Genomic DNA, 19,156 nt, shown 5'->3' on the forward strand with positions numbered 1-19,156 from the left:
GTTGAAATGATCGTGACAAACTGAACCGCTTCATAATCAAACATTAATAAGTTGCACTTCACTACAGCACAATAAACAGCAGCTGATAAGATTGTGAGGGAGTACATTTGCTAAAGGTTCTTAGCTCAGTTAGTCAGTAGATAAAAAAGCAAAAGTCATGAGTGTGACAGTGCTGCTGACACAGTTCATGATAAGGGAATCACATCTCTCAGCACATCAACTTCTGTATCTCCTCAAAGCGGATGAAGCAAGAGTGTGATACATATCTGAAGTTTAAGTGTTCAATGACAGTTAAACACAAATAAAAACTGTGAAATATTAATTCAAATAGGTGAGTCCTCTTTTTTGCTCTGTCTAATTGATCTACATTAATATGACCTTTTGGTTGTACTTTTGTTTCTTGAACTAAACAGTTGTTTGCTGTGGATGCTGGTGACAAACAGTAAAAAGGAATCAGTGTAAAAACATCTTGCAGGGACACAAAAGCTGGCATGTTACGTTAGCAGACCCTTGAGATAAACTTGGGCAGATGTGTTGTGTACTGTCAGACCTCAAAGAGCTCACATATGCCTGCTAGTGTTGAAATAAATATGAGTGTTTAAATAATAAAGACTTTTTGGCAATTATCATTATCTAAGTACGGCAGAGATAACAGCCACTGTCACACAGAGACGAATGTGTGTGTGAGTGAGATTTAATCCTGAGGACATTATACACAGCAAATGATCTCGTTCCATCAGAGGCAAGTATGGTGCTGTAAAAAGTCTGGGTGATCCATTTAATTCAAGTGTGACTGCACAGCAATCAAGACTGCAAGAGGAGCAGTTTTCTTATGTTTTAATTGTGGAATGAATAGATTATGGGAACTAAAAATGAAAGCAAAACATAAGAATATGTCTCCAAATAGCAGATGATGTACCAGTTTACCCCTCTGTGTCTCTGTACACTCTGTTCCTGTGAACAGACCAAGAGAAAAAAGGAAGGGGAAAAGGAAGTCTTTTTGTTTGCCCTCCCTCTGCAATGATCATTCCTTTTTTGGAAATGGGCTCTGATTTCTTAACTCCTCTGTTCTGTCTTGACCTATGCTCCTTCTGACCCCAAGCACCTTAATCTCCCCTGTTTGACTCCATCTGGACATTTCTCTGTTAAAAAAAAAACCCCTACTTCCTGGTGTTTCTTTGTACTCTCCTTGTCTCATCACACACAACTTTATTCTTTTTCTGTCTTCACCTTCCTGCTTTTCTTCTCCATCTCCGGCCTTGTTCTGAGTCAGTTCATGCTGAACAGCTTAGTCAGTGCTCAAGCAAAAAACACAGTATAAACAAAACCTTGGCAGGAGATAGTGATAGTCCTCTGAATCCCCCTTGTTTCTCTCATTCCATCCAACCAGGCAAAGCCAGGTCAGGAAAAATCCAGGCCTTATCCCCACCCATCATTACTCCCTCCCATTGTTTTTTCTCCTCCCACGATTGGGCAGATTGCCTTCTTTTTTTTTTTTTTGCAGACTTTATTACATCTGCTTATCTCTATGTGGAGTACAGCTCAGGTTTAAAGCAAACAAGGCTTGGTACTATGCTATAGTTACCTGCAAACTCCAACATGTTTTTTAGGGTTGCTATGTGCATTAGTTAATCTCTTTCAGTGTGTACCAGGTGCCACCAGGCTGTGAAGAATCACACAGCATAGTGATTTTAGCACAGTGTATGATCAGTAGCATTTTAAGTAGCCTACTACAACCTCAGTTAATCTATTCATCACACAAGAGGCTTCTTTACAGGTAAATCAAACTTTATTTCAAAAATCATCATTAGAAATGATGCATTAAACTCTAAAGAGACGGTCCAACATATTGACAGAAATTAGTAAACTGAGAGCATCTAATTGCAGATTGTGTAATAGGTAAAACACACATGACTGCATCTTATGTTTTCCTTAAAACCCTTTTGAAACCAGACAATTCACTTTCTGAGCTAATACTTGACTGTGCTGGTGGATTTGCTTGCTGCAATCTATTAACTTCAAATTTTGTGCTCAACATTATTATGAACCACAGCACTCCACACACTTATTATCCAGGCTGCCACTTGTTTCAGTTCATCTAAGTCCATAATAAATGAGACTTGAGACTTGCTCGATATCTGTCACATTTAACAATCAATGTTCTCTTCATCATTCATTTTTGTTAAAAGTTGCATTGTAGCTGTGTCCCACTGCAGTTTCGAGCAGGAAACCTTTTCAAAACTCTCCTTGGTGGTGCATTCAAGGACACCCTGACATCAAGAATTGATAGCTATGTTGTCTGAAAAGCAACACTGGCAGATCAACAAAAAGCAACCAAGGACACAGGGGGAAAACAGACAATTGATTTGGTTGCTTTATTGATTAAAAATTCTCAAACCTCAGACATCGGAGTGTCCTTGAATGCACCAATAGGTCAAGCTTTGTGAAGAGGTCCTGACTGCACGCTGCAATAATGTTGCTGTTGAAATAAAGAATAAAGCAAACTGAATGTTGAATGTATTAGATTAATTTTCTCAAACAAGTTACAAGTCTCTGCAAGATTTTTACAGTGAACTGAAAAGAACTGAAACCTCTGGATGTCTGGAAGGGAGGAAATCTAAAATCTGGTTTGTAGTAATGTAAAACACATTCGATTTGTAGGTAAGACATGCAAAACAACTGGAATGATCCTTTCAAAAAAAAAAACAACACAATGTACAATTTACTATGTAAAACAGACCAACTGTTTACTTGTACTGTTAAAGGTGTCTCTGTATGTGTGCTCAATATGAAGTGTGTGTTGTGTGTGCGCGCATGTTCTTGTTGGTCCCTGTTTTGGTCCAGTTTAGCCTTGAAAACAGTCAGGTTACATTTGTCCTGATGGTCAAAGTTAGAGTCAGAGTTTCTCCGTCCTTGCTGGCCTTTCAGAGGGCAGGAGAGGGAGTGTCTTGGAGAACTCAGGCACTGTTCGAATTCAGGGTTGGTTGATGATCTGCCTTGGTCGTCCGTAGCCGGTCATTCCAGCTTGAGATGCTCCTTTATTTGTCCCCATTTGCAGGCCGATGACATTTTTGCCTTCGCTCAGCTGTTCGTCTGTGAAATCCCTTCTGTTCTCTTGGGCCTTCCTGCACACATACAAACACACATCTCTCAGTCCACAATCTCCTTCCTCAGCAGTGACATGAAACCTCCTTTGTTTGAGCAACTCTCCACAGAGAGGCTCGTTCATACATGGGGAAAAAAACTCACTTATGGAACCAGTTGGGGTCTCCTTTGTAACAGCCATCATTCTTTGTTACAGCCAAACTACCCAGAGCCATCAGGGTCCTCTGGACAGCAGCCAGGTCCTTGCCTGAAGACATGCAACAATCTCACATGAACAGAGCACAAACCAAATACAGTAGATCGAAGAGACAGTGACCTGCACTCTCCACTACCTCACTCCTCATATTGTGGTATCTGCAAAACACTCAACAAGACTCTGTTAATCTGGAATAATACAGATGTGTTCTGCTGGTTGTCTTACTTTCATACAGGTCTACAGTCTGAAACATGTCAGTTTTGGTGACTCCATAGTTTTCCGCAGCTTTGAGGAACAATGATATTTGTTCCATCTGCTTGAACGCCATGCTGGAGCTCTTGATGCTCTTGATCGGCTTGTTGGAGGAATACAGGCTGTTGATGAGCTCACATAGCACCTAGATACAGAGGAGAGGCAGGTCATTCTAAATACACTCAATACATAAAATACAATACAACAAATACAATAAATACACTCACACAATGTGAATTACAGTGTTGTATTAACATGTATGCAAACCCAACACTCACACATCCGTCCTTGAGCCAGTTTTGGATTCCAGTCTTGCCTTGCTCAGGCTGGCCGACGCCAGGGCCGCACTGGGCGATGATCCACTCCACCAGCCTTTCCTCCAGTTCCGGGTCGTATTTCTTATCAATCTTATTCTGTACCTCGCGGGTCAGACCGTAGGCAGGACCTCTGTTTGCCATGCTGATCCTGTTGGGAGGGAAAGTGAGTGTTAGATAGGCAGGTAGCAAAGCAAACTTTCCTTTTGGCAGCATATTGTGTCCTTTTCAATATGGATATTTAACAGATGTAACAACATTCACATTCGAGCCCCTGGCCCGCAGTCAGAACAAATATGCTTTTAATCACTCTCTTCCTCATGCGTGCATGTGTGCAGGAATGTGTTTCTGTTGCGTGTTCTGTTTTTTGTAAGAAATGTAAATTCTTAAAAAAAATGAGTTTCATAATGAGGACATTTTTCAAAAGTGGCAAAACGTTGGCTGATGCTGACTTATTCAGCTGGCTGCTCAGACTTTGGTTAGTTAAAGTAAACGCTGGTTTAAGCCGTGTTAGAGGAAGTGTTGAAAACAGTCGTCTAGCGCTGATGGTTAAAGAAAGGAACTTAACTGGAAAGGGGATGGGAAAACAGCTAACCTGCCTCTGTCTGACGGTGACAATGCTGCTAGCCAGCACGTCCAAAGCTCTCAAATCAACACATCACATCTGGTTTGTTTAATCACTTAAAAAACTGCAAGTGTAAGGACTACAATTCAGGAAGTTACTGCCCCAGTCAAAGAATAGTCTCATAATCCCCCATAAAACTGAGAATTGTTTTTGTGCAGATGAAACAACTGAGATATTATGTATTAAAGCTGTGGTAGGCAGTTTATTTTTGGCATCATTGGGCAAAAAATCCATAATAACCTTTCAGTATATTGTAATTCAAGTGGTCTGAGGGAAAACTACACTGGCCCTGTTTCAGGCTTTGGTAAATGTAGGCCGTGACGGAAGATTTTCAGAGAGTTCCTATTGGCTGTTCGTCAATGCAGATGCACGTGTATGCTTCTTCAGATGGTGAAAGGTCAGTCTCTCATAGCTAGACTTATCTCCATGTTTGTCTTAGTGCTGTGCCACTGCTGGACAAAGTGAGCGTGACGGCCTGATTTAATGGCAGAAAATCCTGCAGAATATAATTACATTTACATTTCCAATACCTCCTTTGTCCACAGTGGCTTGTAGTACAAGACGCATGTGTGAACACATCCTAGCTCCACAAGGAGTTTCGGCCTCATTATGTTCGATGTCATGAGGGGCGCAGCGGTATATGTGTGGGTGTGCGTGGGCTGTCTTTGAGTTGTGGTGAGAGGGACCGGGGTGTTGGCGAGGCTCATGCCATGAGACCAGGCCCTGCGCCAAATGAGGTTTCGCAGGATAACCAACTCCTTCTGCTGTTGTCCAAACTTGTGGGTTTAGTAAGAGGGCTTCGTGGAGTGATACGAGGCAACAGAGAGAGAGGCGGATGTTTTTACACTGTGTATTTCCAATTGCTGTCCATCGCAACTTTAGTGAGTGAGCTTTAAACCTGCAAGCCCTTTTGTTACCTTTGGACAGAACAGGGCTGTTTTCCCCTGTTTCCAGTCTTTATGCTAAGCTAAGCTAAGCTAAGCTAAGCAGCTGCTGGCTGTGGCCTTGGATTACATAAACAGATATGAGAGCGATATCTACCTTCTCATCTAGCGCTCCACCAGAAATTGTTGAACTATCCCTTTAAGGCTCAAGGTAGACAACAGGAAAAGAAGTCAATGAAGTACGTACATATGTGTCTACCTTTCTATAAAACAGCATGTGCACATTTTTAAAATGACTAGCTAATGTATCAAGAACAGATTGAGGCTTTGTATTTCCACTATCCAGACCATGCCTGTGTCATTATTTAACAAAGAGATTTTGTGCAATGGAAGTTGAAAATGCAAAATGTCTTCAAGAATTACAACCCTGCTGTTCTCTGCAAGTAATTATGGTTGGCCTGTCTCACTTATTAATGCAGTATGAGCTTCCTGTTGGCTTCAGCAGAACCGCCCCGCTCCCTGCATCCTGTTTGCTCATTCAACTGTCACTTCCTTCCTCCCTCCCTGACAAAGGTAACTATGTGTATACAGGACTCAAAACAAATCAACACACCACTGCTCACCATGGGAATGGCCTTAAAGTGAAAAACAAAGAAACCCTCCATCACATCTGTTAAATCATGAAAGACGCCACGCTGCAGTTCTTGCTCTTGCAGATCCGAATCTGAGTTACACAACATAGCGGCATTTCTCAATTTCCAAGAAAGCAGATAACATATGGAGATGTTTATAGCTGATAGGAAAATCCTCTCGCTCTTACTTTTCTTTACCTCCTGCCCAAGCATGCACACAAATGTATGGCGTAAGTATGTTCTGCAATCATAGAGAAACTGTTTTTGCTGCATTTCTAAAAGGCTGGAGGTAGCAAGATCTGTTTGTTATTTTTTACAGGCAAACTGGGTTCATAAACCACGTTTGTCCCTTGAGGGCACAAAGGCATACCTATTACATCTCTTGCAAAGGAAAGGCTTGACAGTCTTGCACAATACATGTTGATAGTTTGACAAATCATCTTTGTGTTTAACAGCCCTGCACTGGAGCCCCAGCAGCCACATATCACACTTGTGTCTCTGTGCATTGTTTGAGGTTGCAGTAGTTATAAGGGCATGTGGAGGAGAAGCATCTTCCTGTCCGCTAAGTTATTCCAAAAACCAGCAACAAGGGTGAAGTAAATATCTAAACATTCGAACTCTTGAGCAGTTTCTTTCTCAATCACAAGAGTTGCGTCTGTGGTGTCCCAGCATGCCCAGAGAACATCCAGCTGCTGAAAACATGAGGACTTATCTCTGCATGCAGCGAACGATGACGAAGGCAGGGAGTCTACCTTTTCAGATTAATCCTCAGTTGCATTTTGATCTTTGAGCCACACACGTCAACCCTCTGATTGGATGTCAAAAGATGAGGTCACGCCACTGCCACTCTGCACTTTCAAGCATAGTGACCATTTGACTGTGAATGCGACTGTAAAGTAGACGGCAAGCTAGCATAATAGCCATTCAAGCAGAGAGTGTGTACAGAACAGTGCACTTAAGGAATCAGCTGGGAGCGGATTAGTAGTTACTGGGAACATCTTGTAATCATAGAGTCACAGTTACAACCCCCACAAAAACCAAGATGTCAGTAAACAGCTGTGAGGTTTCTGGAGATCTCTAGATATGGAAAATAAGTGTTGTAAACTGGTTTGATTCACTGCTCATACGTGCTTTTCCAAAGTAATTTTCAATCAATTTATTTGTAAATGAGTGATCTCTGAAACTCCTCATCTAACTAAACATGTCTGTAATGCGTCTAAATTTGTGGCAGTGACATTATTATTGTACAGTTTTTAATGAATGAGCCTTCGCTGTGTAAACGTATTGTCATCTACTAATTAGTACACACAATTAGTATGTAACCACTATATTCTTATATTCACATGTCTCGTAGTTCATTATAGACTGCCTCAGCTGCAGTACAGATCCCATTGTAATCTTTTATTTTTTAGCGATTATTATTCAACCATGTGAGCTTTTCTATTAATCCTCTACCTTTTCACACTCTTGATACCTGACCGCTCCTCTGAGCAAACACTCCCTTTGTCCCATTTGAGGGTTAACTGCCTTCGTCAGATATGTTCCTGTTAAGTTCTCATCCCCCACCCAAATTCCTCAACTTTAGTATCATAGTAGCTTGCTGTCATGTGGTACAAGATGTTTCTCAGCTTTTGTGCTGTTGCATCATACTTCCTGAGTCAACTGAATACCATCTTTACTCCTAATTTGACTGTGATTTAGCTCAACGAATGGCTGAAAGGCTGTTCTGAAACCTCTGTGACGTGAGCACAACGGCTCTAAACGGATAAACTGGTTCACATGGTTATTTCTTACAGTTTTTTGTGGCCATGTTTGCCTTTACCCTGCTGTTGGCCCAGACTGTTAATTCAGCTGTATCACTGAAGATAGAGAAACAGCCCAAACACCACGTGAAGCCTTGAAGTTATCTCACAGTCCAAAGCAGGCGCGTAAAACTTCAGCGTGTTCCATAAACGTGACAACATATGTGACAAACACATGCATGGGTTTTACTGCCATATCCTGAACCAGCAGCCTGGTGTTCACAGCATATATTAACCTAGAAAATGACCTATTATTAGGAAGCACTGGCTACATGTTGATGAGAGATTTGTCAGAGGCTGGACCTGTTATCCCTCCCTGAAGCTGTTAGGCCTCACATTCTGCCGTGAGCCCATGCCCCGAGTGCTGAGAGCAAAGGTAGATAAGAAACAGGATTTCACAACACAAGAATGTACAGACTGCTGGGTCATCCTGAAGGCATCTAATCCACACAGAAACTGAACATTAACCCAGCGTTTGGTCCGCCTATCAAACATGAGCAAGAGGGCAGGAGACAGAGAGCGAGAGCAGCGTGTATGATACGTTACACTTCTTTTTTTCAGGTTTCCTGCAGAAAGTTACCACAAGCTAAAGCAACAAAGCAAACAAAGAAATCTTTTGACTGAGAAACCAGAAAACCGAGACTGATGAATGAGGCCAAGAGAAAACAAGAGGAGGAGTGTTTACTTACTTTGTGTAGGAGCTTTCAGGTGAGTACAGGTGGGCTTGGGCTTGTGCTGCTGTATTCCCGCTCTTCTTCTTCTTCCTTACAACACAGTGCAGAGTGCACTGTACAGGACTGCCAACATAAATACAGCAAACACCCCTGTCTGAAATATATGACTTCACCACATTCAACAGAAATAGGGAGAGAGAGGGCGGGGACAGACACAGAGATACGCCTTCCGGTCCTCTTGTTTCACTCTAGACCCGCCCCTTTGCTCTTTCCCTTTTTCCTCACTCAAATAGTAATTCCTTATTTAGGAGAAGGCCGGGAAGGAAAAAGAGGACATGTGACTGGAGAGTTTGGTGTGGTCACTGAAAAGAATTCTCCAAATTTCTCCCTCCACCACTAAAGAACAAGACAGGATTAGGAGGGAGGGATGGTAAAATCCTCGAGAACAGTGCAGTTTGAGGGAGCACAGGAAGGGAGTTATAGTAATTAGAGAGCAGTGGAGCACATGTAGGAGATTATTTATTGCCTTAATTCCTTCATTCAAACTGGTGATGTTTGTATCTGAAAGTGAAACAGGCAGCAAGCAGCTGTGGAATGTAAATCTCCTCCTCTCTGCTGAGTTTCGTGTCAAGACAGTGTAAAGAGGGAGGAGAGGAACACTTCATGTCAGTGTTTCATAGGTGAACGTGGGAATTCTGACAACTGGAATGACTTTTGTCCTTGTGCCAAGGATCTGATTTTCAGCATAGAAGCTTCCGTGACATGATGACAACATGGAGAGACAGTCCCTCAGAGGCATTCCAGCCATGTCAGCCTCATCAGCAGGAGCAAGTCAGGACCTGGAGCGGCCTTGAGATACAACAATGACGTCAGATGTGCCTGTTGGTCATGACTATGTAGGCGTTAAGAAACGCTGGGACACGTTCACCTCAGCTATGTTTTATGTCCTTTCAGCTGCAGGACAATCATTCAGGAGACTGATCTTTAACCACCACGACATCTGGGTTAATGATTGTCACAAGCTAAACATAGTGCAGTAGAGTATTTCCTCTTTCCTGCGCACGAGCTGTACCTGCATGAAGTATCAGGAGCAGCCAGATGGCAGTTTCACTTCCAGTGTCATCACTTTTTAATTCATGATTTGAGCTTGTTTTTATTTGCATTACAAGGACATAGTGTACTGTGTAATTAGTCTAAGTAACACTAAATGAAGACGAACGGTAATCTTTATCTATTTCTCTATGTTCATATTTGTAAAGCACAAAAAGCTCAATTACTCTCCTTGAATATGTGTTTTTTAAGGAAAGAATACATTAAAAAGAAAATACATGTAAGAATTTGCATGGGATTTCACTATTTCTTTAATTTTTTTTTACCGTGGGCATTTTTAAATCCATATTTTAGACTTTACCATTTTACAGCAATAGTTATTTTCATCGTCCATCATTTTTTCATCATGTTTTGTATGTCAGAAAATATTGAAAAATGTTCATCAAAATCCTCCAGTCCAGAGCAAAAAATTGGTATTCACATTGCTTGTTTTGTCCAAAAAGATATTCAATTTGCTGTCATAGAAGCCTGAGGAATCATGGCAAATATTCACAGGCGAGGAGCTGGAAGCAGAGAATCTGTGGCATTTTTTGTTTAATTTGTTAATTAAGATGTTGGTCGGATATCAATGACTTGCTCTGTTTTGGTATTTGAGCAATCATGAACAACAGTGGGCCCTTTGATTGGACTGAGACTCATCCTTTGGTTCTAATACTGCTGATACTGGCATGGCCATTCCATTTTTATCTGGCAGGCGTGAATTCTGTAAATAATCACACAATTCACCCCTGTTCCTCTTAATCTTCTGCGAAAATCTTTTAAAATTGACCCAATTGTGTATTTCATACTTCTCCTCCACTACACTTCAATATTTGTGCTGTCATTCTGCTTTAGACCTCTCTAGTTTTATTTAAGTAAAGGATCTGGGGCCTTCTTCCACTACTGGCAATGACCCATTTCTACCGAATGAGTGAACTTGTTGACACAGTGGGATGGAGCGCTACAGGGGTGTTATTTGTAGGACTGCTCATGTTCAACCAAATGACAGATAGCTGTATGTGTGCGCACATGTGTGTGTGTACATGTGTAAAAATAATCCAGCAAACACGTCAATGGCGAAAATACACACAGATGAGAAATTCCACATGTGGTTGAACTCTGCGCGAGGGGAAAACACACCCAACTTTTTCTTTTTTCCAGTGAAGTCCCCACTAACAGTAACCATTAATCCTTTCTGGCTTTGCCTTTTTTTCTCACTGGAGCCAGATGTATCAGCAGCTTGAACTTGATGGTGATATGCCACACCTAACACCAGCTAAACCAGTTCTTGTGCTCGTATACGGGATCTCCAAAGTGCTACATTTGCAGGGACTAAGAAATATGGCTTGTTTGCAGCTTTTTTATGCCTCCCTGTGAGTCTCCACAGGCTGTTCGTGCACTACAGCAGCATCTGGTGGCTCAGGGGGGCAGGTGACGTGACAGCCAATCATTGCCTCTGCTGCGGCGTAGTCGTAACAGCTAAAAGCAGAATTATCATTCACTCTCAGCGTGCAATGTGATCTTGTTCAAATGGAGGACAATTTGACATATTATCCTCGTCCTGACAGCAGACTTTACAGATTTCATTTTATTTTCAGATGCACACTGCTGGGTGTTGATGACTGTGCTGCGAGCTGCTAATTGAAAAAGAGCTGCCTGGTAGACAAAACACTGTGATGTCACCAGGGTGTAAAACCTGAAGCTGTTATGCAGAAAAAGAAACTTAACAGATGGAGAAGGGCAACTGAGCATGAAGGGGGACGCTAGAGAGAAGCGGTGCAGGTTTTTGTTTTCAGCCTCTGGATGAGGTTGAAAACTGAATAATTAAAGTACAAACCTATTTTGAGTCTAAAACCCAAAACAATATCTAATGTTCCATATAATCTGTCTCAGAGGTTTCTGACTTTTAGTGAGTTATAAATACGCAAAGTAGAGTGGGCTGTCTTTGGTCAAAATAAATAAATCAATAAAAACAAAAATAAGATTTCAGAAAGTTGTTTTTCAGTGTGACACAGCGCAGCACATTTACAGTCATTAGATCACTTTATAGTGTTTTTAGCCATGTTAGCTCATGGCTCCAAGGATGGAAATACCTGTACAATACACATGATCTGTCAGTCCACCACTTTGGTCCACACTGAATAAATTTGCTCTGCTTTACTTTAAAGTTACGACTGAACAAAACAATCAGTTTATGAAATTCTAACCTTTCATTGCTCTGCTGCGAAGATGGATTTAAAGATTGGACTCCTGTGGTATATTGCTTTAGAACATCAGATGCAAAGATAATTAATGTACATTCAGGTACTCTACATGTGGCAAACTGGTTTGTCCTTCAACTTAAAATGCCATGATGCTAATATTGTAAAAAAGAGAACATGTACACGCTTTGCCTACTTCATGATTATCAAGAGAATAAAATCTCTCATTAAGTCTTAATTTTTGGAAGCAAGCCAGGACAAAGATACTGCTTCTCCTTTTAACCTTTGCTAATGTATTGCCTTCATTCATCTGGCATGTGACTGAGGTCCTGATTGTGTTTGCATATTTCTGTAATGGCTCCTGTGGCCAAATGCCAGCTTGAAACTAAATGCTAATGTTATTGTATGTGCCGAGGGTCCTTGAAACTGGGTCTCTACATACTGACTAGTGTATTAGCGAAATTATTATTATTTCAGTTTCCTTTTTACTTTATTCTGAACCTTTCATGTGTAGAACATGTCCTTCCACTGTCTTGTCTGATGGAAAAACAACCATCAGGACAAATGATGGACAGACAGAAAGGGTCTCTCACACTGTCTGAAGCTCACACTACATGTACAATGCTGTTTTAATAAACAGCCAATGCTTTGAGCCTGTGTGCAGGATCATCTCTTTATCTAGACATTTCATGCACACAGCCACAGATCATACAAGTGAGCTGTGGGAGGTGTGATAATGAGGTATATGTGGATGAATAAAGAAGTCTGGATTAAGACCACAGGTGGTCCAGCAGTGCCTGATCATTTGGGACAAAATGCCAGTTAGACACAGCGGGGAACATGTGTTCAAATTTCTCTTTTATGTGCAACCTTCTTTCAACCTTCAGTGGAACCACAGTATAGACTTATTTACACTTTGTCTCATTTTAGCCAAGGAAATGACTAATAATCCTTAATGCAGAGAATAAACATTGTAGACATGCTTGATTAAAAACTAATTATTACCAAACAACATCAAGGGGATTTGCATGGCTTGTTTTCGTACATGGGAGCTGCAGTGTGCCGTTTGGTCCTCTTAGAGGCGCTGTGCTGCAGTTTGACCCAAACCGCTAACCAGACAATTCACTCTGCTGACACTCAGCCTCTAAACTGTGACCCCTAAATGTCCATATAAATCTTCTGCTCTGCACCTTCCCCCACCTGATAATGCCATGAGACGAGGACCAACCGTGCTGAAAAAAGCATCTGTCCTGCAATGGACATGTTCAAGGTGGAGATGGTGTGTGTGTGTGTGTGTGTGTGTGTGCACTCACAACAATAATGAGGTAACGTCTTGTTTACACTCTAGCACAAATCAGATGACTGTGCCCTCTCTTCTTCAGAAGTGTGAGTGCATGCCTAGGTTTTTGTAAGACGTTGCATTTTGAGGCAAAGTCACACCTGCAGTGAGGAACATCTGCATCTTGAGCTATTCTGCCACTTGACTTCATTACATACAGCTGACAGATGCCAACTTCATGCAATCCGGTGCAATTACAAAATAAGATTAGGCTTCCACTTAATCTATGTGACCTCTGTTTATTGATCTTGGAGGCAGAGGTGCATATGGGGGATGGGTGTAGAGGGAGAGACTGTGAGCCAAAGGTGCATGGGCAACTGGGTGTATTCTGATGTGTATATGGACAGATCGTGCTGCACAGGAGACAGGTGTCCAGATGACTGTTTTGAGCATAATTTAGGGCATACAGTATGTGCTTTCCTATCGTTTGCAAGCAGCTATACATCGGTGCTGTTTCTAATTCAGCATTGCACTGGTGAAAATGAAAAAAATGTCTTCTGTGTGTTATCTTTGGCCACAGGGAGGAGCTGGTATATTAACAGAAGGTGTTAAACCCGCGTGAGCCCTTTTTACTATAAATCACAACCTCAAGAGAAGGGATATGAGATGAATGCAGACACCTCCTCTGCTCAGGTAGAGGAGCATCAGTCTATACAGAGTCTGTAGGAAGTATAGTACCATAATGATTTAATAAGACCAAGGTGGGATCACTGACAAGCATTACTTCCAGAGATGTTTAACTGTCTGTGTCTACCAACTAAAAGGCTTTTAGAGCTATGGTAAAATTAGATCCACATACTCTGCTTTCCATTACAGCAGTGTGACAGCAGAATTCACAGCCATGCAGGATTAAAAAAATAATAAAATCAGCATCAATTGAGCCACGACTTCTCAAGCCATCGACCTTTTGAAATCGGCAGGCAAGTAATGAAGTGTCATGTGATGTCAAGAGGATGGTACACAAACAGTGACAATGGTGTCCAGTTTATTGGTGCAGTGGTTACTTCAGTGGAGGACTAGGTGATCTTAAGCAGGTTTTTTAAAGATATGTGGGCCATGGTTATATGTGTGCATGTGGCCACATGACGGATGTGGAGTAACTTTGCCGTAGTACTTTCCTATTTTTCTAAATTCTGCGAATAACCGGATTAGAGGCAGATTTGAGCAGCTGAGTTCATTGCAATGTTGGTTGTTGTCAGGGGTAATTTTGAGATATGTATATCCCAAATCTGTCTGGTACACAGCAACTTTCCTAAGATGAATTAATCCAATAAGATGGCATAATAGTTGTGAGGGGATCTAGAGGGCTGGACATTGAAGAAGTTGCAGCTTTAAATACTAACATCAGCAGACAAAACTTGCATGTTGTCTGCTCCATATATATCATATTTCCAGGATTATCAGCCGGGGAGAGTGAGCTGTCAAGGCAGCATCAATGGAGCTATAGAAGGAGATAATAAAAAGCTGGTGAGCTGTTGGCAGAAGATGTCAGGTTTCTGTCAGCATCCTCTTTGAAAAAGGCAACAAAATCTTTTGTGGTGAGAGAAAAGGGAGGAATTGAGGTCAAAGACAGTTTAGGAGAGAGAAGAGGGTGGGGAAGGGCTTTGAGCTTCTGGATTTTAGCTTCAGCAGCATTGACAGATATAAACAAGGAGGAAAGGCAGCAACGAAAACAAAAGGAATCAATGTGAGATTCAATCTAGATCCAGGTGGAAAAGCCAGTGTGGGTCCTACATGAATGCGGACAGAGAAGGTCAGAGGAAGGCGGGAGGGCAGAATAGAATGTGGAGGTGGAGGAAGCAGTGGAAAGAGAGAGGAGTGAGTCAGGTGGAGAGGACCAGATGGAGACAGAGAGAGAGAGTAAAGGCAGAGAGACTGTGCCAAACAGGGCTATCACATCAGGAGACCAAGTTACTTGCGGAGAACAGAATGGAGACTGACACAGATTGATGGCCCAAGACATTAAGGGGCTAGAAGCGGAGCAGGCTCCAGAGAGGAATAAGCCAACCCCAATTTCAGCTTTATGAATGAGTGAAGAGGCAGAGAGGGAGATATCCACGGAACACAGGAGAGGAATAATGAAATGATTCTTCTCCTATAGTGCTGTCTTATTACTGGGATAGTAATGAATCAGCTCTGGAGAGTAGGTCACAGCGCAGATGAAAATTTGATGAGGATGCAAGGGTGAATGCATGTGCACAGCTAGTCAGCGCCAATCAATCTGGACACACCTATTCACCCTTACAGAGGTTAAAAAAGTATGCATATTTTTCTCAATTTGATCTATTTACGGGAGGGTCATGGTCAGACAAAGAGTAAGCATTACACTGAAAGACTCACTCAAAGACGACACGACAGAAACAGAGCACGCATCTGCTGCACATGTACAGTCCAGCACTGGAGTCAGTTTGATCCAGATGCTTGATTGTGCTGCTAACAAGATACCAAAACACAAGTCACATGTGGTTGGTCAGAATGACAAAACAATGTCTTAAACTATACTATGATGGAAAAAGACACTGATGGTGCAGATAGAGTATTGAGCAAAAAGACACTGAGAGAGCAAACTGATCCTAATCCACATATCAAGAGGTCTGATAACATCCACCTCTACTGACAATGAAAACATTGTCAAAAATATGTCAGTCAAATAGATTTTTATGTTGCAAGCTTGCTTCAGTGGCAGATGACAAAATGATGCAGACACTCATATACAGTCGTCAAGATAGCGGGTTTCTGCTGAGCAGCACAGCGCGGCCTGTTTGTGGAAGGCATGAGAAAGGATCTACTGACTGTGAGTCATAATACTGCAGGCCAGCAGTTTGGAGAGTGACTGAATGGAGTAAAGGAGCACAGCTGAGCATCCTTCATGATGGATCTGAGCAGGGTGAACATGTGAGCACTTCAAAATACACCCCATGATGACCACAGCAGGGTTATTTCTCTTCATTTGTCTCTAATTTAGGTAAATATTTGATGGTTTGTGTGTTATTTTGTAGCTCTAAATGATAGATAAACATTACGTTGTATATTTTGTAGGTATTTATTTGGTCTTACTGGTGTTTTAAGGTTTTGGTGTTTTTAGCTGTTACAGTATTATACAGTCGCTGACTGTGTAATTATGTACCCACATATCAGATTTAAGTTTTTACTCGTTTCAGTCCTCACTTCAGCCACTTTACTGGAGAGCAGAGAAGAAAAAATTGGTTTTAGAAAGTAACAAGCACTCGAAGGTGTAGCAGAGGGTTTAAGTGTATAGAGGATGCTTAAAAATGCTTATTTTACAGCTCATAAATGGTTTAAATATTTATACTCTCTGCTCCACTCCAGTGGAATTTATTTGAGCTGAAGCCAGCATATGGCTCATCTGTTGGGTTCTGCCAGCTTGTCCATCCATATTCCAGTGGACTGCATGCACTCGTCTGTTTTAAAATACTTTGCACAGCAGGGTGCTACGTGTTTGTGGTCCTTCTTCAGGGGGGCATCTCGTTACTGTTGCTCATTTGTTGTTGTAGCATGCCAGTCCCCTATTAACGTGTGATTTTCTTTTCCTCAATTCAAAATTCATAAACCTGCAGCGCCCCTAACCATCTATGTGATTACACAGTACAGTTAACCACCTAATTTGCAATACTTTAATGCATGATTGAGCAGGTAGGATCAACTCCTGAGTGGTAGTTATGTGTTTATCCTGTACTTAATGGACTATACTGTGTGCACAAATGTGGGGGTGTGAGGGTGTTGAGTGACAGCTCTGTTTATAACTATGACCTGAGCATACAGAAACACCTTGATATCTCTTCTTGTAGGCGGTTCAGTCAAAGTATCACTGTGCACAACCCAGACAGACCTGACAGAAGAGCATGAAGTCCATAAATTGAATGCAAGTGCTGGAAAAGGCTCCTCTAACTGTGTGCGACATGAACATTTTCCACTGCGTTAAATTAACTCTGAACATGGAAAACTTGCAGTGCTAACTCCTGGTGAGCAGAAACTTGAATGGATGTCTTTTGACATGAATGGCGTGCATTCATTTTAAATAAATATTATAATTGATATTAAAGAATTAAATACAATGGCTAAAACTTCACACTAGACCAATAGTTCCTGCTGTATTATTCGCTCTTACACCAAATTGTTATGAGTCACCATTACAGCTTAAGATATCTTTAGCAGGTAATTAAACCTAACCTGCCATTTAGCTCAGACCTGTGCGGTAGATGCAGCGCTGCAGCATAAAGCACAGCACAGCATGTTTCTAACTTTCTCTAAGTGAGTGTGCTCTGCAGGCTGACGTGCTGCTGTGGAGCGACAGCAGGAGAGATGGTGCAGTGCTGTTTCTGCCCTTCACTCCTGTAGTCTCTGTGGTGCTTAACATCATTACTGGCCTCCTGTCACCACAGCAACCAGCCTGGCTACATCCTCAGAAGTGCTTTTGTTTAGGCATTTATTGACTCTGTGTCTGTGTTTGCGTGTGTGCACACGTGTGTGTGGTTGGTGGCTGCTGGTTAATGTGAATGTGTATCACATACAGCAGAGAGTCAATCATGGCTACACACATGTCAATAAGAGCATGGTGTGGCCTTTAAGTGAATGAATAACCACAAAATTCATTACTTTACATCCTATCAGACAATCAACTTTATTAACACATCTCTCCATCACCCTTGTCCCTCTTCCTCCGGTCCCACTATGCTTTCAGTGTTCCCCAGGACACGGCCACATGACGCCTGCACCGACCGAGGGTTTAATAACACTAAAAGGTTCACCGCCCCCACACATCTCCGTCAGTAACCTCGCTCATTACTGGAATTATCAGGTCCGCTCTAATAACTTACCTGCCTGTGAGTCACGTTGAGCCTGACAAACAGTAGTGTGACTATCAGAAGTGTTTTGCTGTAAACACTCCGCAGAAACATGGGAGTTTTCAGTGTCAATGAGCAAGTATTCTTGCATCGTTTTCATGATAAATGTAGTTTAGTCAGGAGTTTTATGATATGGAAGTGAACAGGTTGGATACAGTATCTATAATTCATCAAGAGAAAGTCAGAGAGAGCATTAATGTATCTCTCAGAGCTGTATCATTTCTCAGTGTTGAATAATAGATATTGAAGCCGCTTTTGAATCTGTGCAGCTGACAGCACTGCATTGTACTCTGCAGCCTGTGTTGTATACTTATGTATTCTATACTGCACGTAAAGCGACTGTGTGTTTTCTGCTGCAATAATCCCACACCACCATCTACGCCGTGAGCGGTGGAAAGTAAAGGAATATATTTACTCACATACTGCATTTAAAGATCCAGAGTGTAGGATTTTAGCAGTGAGGTTGCAACCAACGTAATGCTCATTATTCCCTTCTCTGGCTATCATAAAACGCAAAATTCCCTGTCTCATGCTCGTGTTTGGTCTGTCTGTTCTGGGCTACTGTAGAAACATGGCAGACTCAATTGAAGAGGACCCGCACCCTCTGCAGATATAAAGAGCTCATTCTAATGTAATGAAAACCTAAGTATAAATCTTATATTCCATTTCTGCCAATAGATCGCTCTAAATACTACACACTGTACTTCACTCCATCTCAGTGTGAAATGTTGTTTTACACCTCATTACTGATCTGACAGCTCCAGCTACTTTGCAGATAGAAATTTTCCACACAAAACATACAATCAGCTTTTAAAATGTGATGCATTTCTATTGTGTAACTGTATGTAAAGTAGATAAAATTAGTTCCACATTGAAGAGCTAAAACAGTAAAATGCTGCGTACACATGTATTAACACACACAGGGGACATTTTCCTGAATAACAAGCACTTCTACTTTTGATACTTTTGGTACATTTTACTGATGATATTTTGGTGCTCTGCTCACTGCATTGTGAATGCAGGACCTTCACTTGTAGTTTAGTGCAGTGGCAGTAGTGGTAGCATTTCTTTACTGTGGTACAGTTATTTAACGCTTACCTCACAGCATCCTGATAAAAGTCAAATGGCAGCAGTACAAAGCAATTATCACTTGTTTGTTAAACACAGCACAGGCAAAA

The 19,156-nt window shown here is 41.6% G+C and overlaps 1 protein-coding gene across 1 annotated transcript; it reads right to left on the reverse strand.

The window, feature by feature from the left end:
* Positions 1-1,773: 1,773 nt before the first annotated feature.
* Positions 1,774-8,643, reverse strand: LOC143332689 (transgelin-like). The gene is made up of 5 exons (XM_076750419.1): positions 8,500-8,643; positions 3,832-4,018; positions 3,527-3,698; positions 3,250-3,352; positions 1,774-3,125 (listed from the first exon to the last, which is right to left on the reverse strand). The coding sequence occupies exons 2-5, from the start codon at positions 4,009-4,011 to the stop codon at positions 2,975-2,977; spliced, it is 606 nt and encodes a 201-aa protein (XP_076606534.1). The 5' UTR covers positions 4,012-4,018; positions 8,500-8,643; the 3' UTR covers positions 1,774-2,974.
* Between the last annotated feature and the right edge of the window lie 10,513 nt (positions 8,644-19,156).

Source organism: Chaetodon auriga, chromosome 15, assembly GCF_051107435.1.
Source record: "Chaetodon auriga isolate fChaAug3 chromosome 15, fChaAug3.hap1, whole genome shotgun sequence".
NCBI lineage: Eukaryota > Metazoa > Chordata > Actinopteri > Chaetodontiformes > Chaetodontidae > Chaetodon > Chaetodon auriga.